The sequence below is a fragment of the Solanum stenotomum genome, unplaced genomic scaffold (assembly GCF_019186545.1).
Source record: "Solanum stenotomum isolate F172 unplaced genomic scaffold, ASM1918654v1 scaffold25498, whole genome shotgun sequence".
NCBI classification, from domain to species: Eukaryota; Viridiplantae; Streptophyta; class Magnoliopsida; order Solanales; family Solanaceae; genus Solanum; species Solanum stenotomum.
In genome coordinates, this window is record NW_026028565.1 from 1 (window position 1) to 1849 (window position 1849).

Sequence of the window (1849 nt, forward strand, 5' to 3'; positions counted from 1 at the left end):
AAATATTATCATCATAATTTTTCATTCAGCCAGGTCTCACAATCGTCTGGAAGGATGTTGCTTGTTGATGCAACTGGAAGCATTGATGTTATCATACCAGATCTTCCATCAAGTTTGAACATCAATAACATATATGAGGTTTCATGCAACATTAATCTTCTTTCATTTGGTGCTTCTCATTTCCTAATCATTTGGGGTCCAGCACTATAAATGCTATGTGGTAGAAATTGTTTCATCCACTATATATTTTCATTTTTCTTTCCCACAAAATAATTTCTCTCTCAGGTCAGAAATTTTTTTGCAATTATGGAAGACATACCCATGAAGCTGGGTCCTGTGGATTTACTCCAAAATGCACCTTTCACGTGTAGAAGTATTTTTGAGAATGCTCCACTTGTGAGAGAGATGAACATGCCACTGCATTTTTACTACGACCTGAGGGACCTAATACCTGTAAATCATCATTTTACTACCTCTGTACATTCACCAGTTGACTTTCAGAAAGTTGGACGAGGAAAGTATCATCTACTTCAGTTGATGCACAAATTTCCTATTCTGCAAAAGGTATGTGTCTTGCAAAAAATAGTGCTCGTCTTACAAGTTTGAGAGAACAAAAATAATGAGTCTGTGGATATGTTAGCATCAGTTTCAAGGAAGTCAACATGCTTCAAATACATCAAGCATATTTGCTGAGGCCTTAATTTTGCCTTGGGATTTACTTATTGCTGGCAACAACAGAGATACCTGTATTGAAGAGCCTTTGATAGACCAATTGAAGCAACCAATGAAATTTTTTAATAGAATGGAAATTGGAAAGCTTAGTGCATGTAAAAGACAAAAGCCTGATCAACTGTCTAATGAGGCTTTGACATCTGCACTCAATGATACTGGAAATGAACCGAGTTACAGCTCCAGTCACCCTGCTTACACATGCTCTTTTGTGGTGGGCAAGCGTCATGACTCATGCTGTCCAGAGGAGATCCCGTGTCTTGTGACGGGAAATCGTGTTAATTATCCTTTCCTTGGTATGTTGCACCACACAGACACCAGAACAGATGTGGGGTCTTGCTCCAAACCACAAGTGAGAAGGGGATTGCTGGAATTCAAGTCTGAAGCTTTATCTGTTTATGAGGTATGGCATTTCATTTCTGTTTGTTCTGATGTCTGGCATATTAATGACATAAAATTTACGTTAACAACATAAACACAACTTTTGTTCATTGATGTTGCAGAGGTTAAAAATTGGAAGTCATTACCTTATAAAACATCAGAAAGAAGATTTGTTTTGTACTGATGCAATAGGTGATACAATAGTTGTGAATTCGGGAACCAACATTTGGAGCATTTCTTTTTCATCTGTTAATGTTCACCAAAATTTTGATGTATCCTGCTTGCTTCAACAGTCTGGCTCCTTTTTAAGTCACAATAATGATCTTCCAGAAGGCTATCATCAGTTTCGAATTCCAAACTCTTTGCCTAATGGAAGCAATGATATCTCTTCAGATGTCAACTTATATATGCCATCTGATGTCACAAACTTATTTGATGTTAACTTGGTGTTGTTGGAAAACTGTTCTCTCGAGCCTCTTGTTCCATTTGGAGAAATGACCAACATCTGCCCCTCTGATCATAATTTGCCAGAGGGAAATCTAACATCTATTCATGGGCAAATCAAGGCTGTTCATTGTTCAGATGGAAAATCATATGCTGCACATTTGAGGTGCGAGAGCATCAATGGTGTTTGTCCATCACTATTCTTAGAAGGAACTATCAGTATATGTGTCCACGTTTTAATAGACCATAAGATGGTATCTTCTTTTTGCTTTTCATCTTCTGAACTTATTACGTT

General features: G+C 37.5%; 1 protein-coding gene across 1 annotated transcript; it reads left to right on the forward strand.

Moving 5' to 3' along the window:
* Positions 1-6: 6 nt before the first annotated feature.
* Positions 7-1844, forward strand: LOC125851431 (CST complex subunit CTC1-like; the record flags this gene model as incomplete). The annotated part of the gene is made up of 4 exons (XM_049531226.1): positions 7-138; positions 286-564; positions 641-1132; positions 1233-1844. Coding segments are annotated over 4 exons (1515 nt in total), but the record flags the coding sequence as incomplete, so codon positions are not given.
* Positions 1845-1849: the final 5 nt, after the last annotated feature.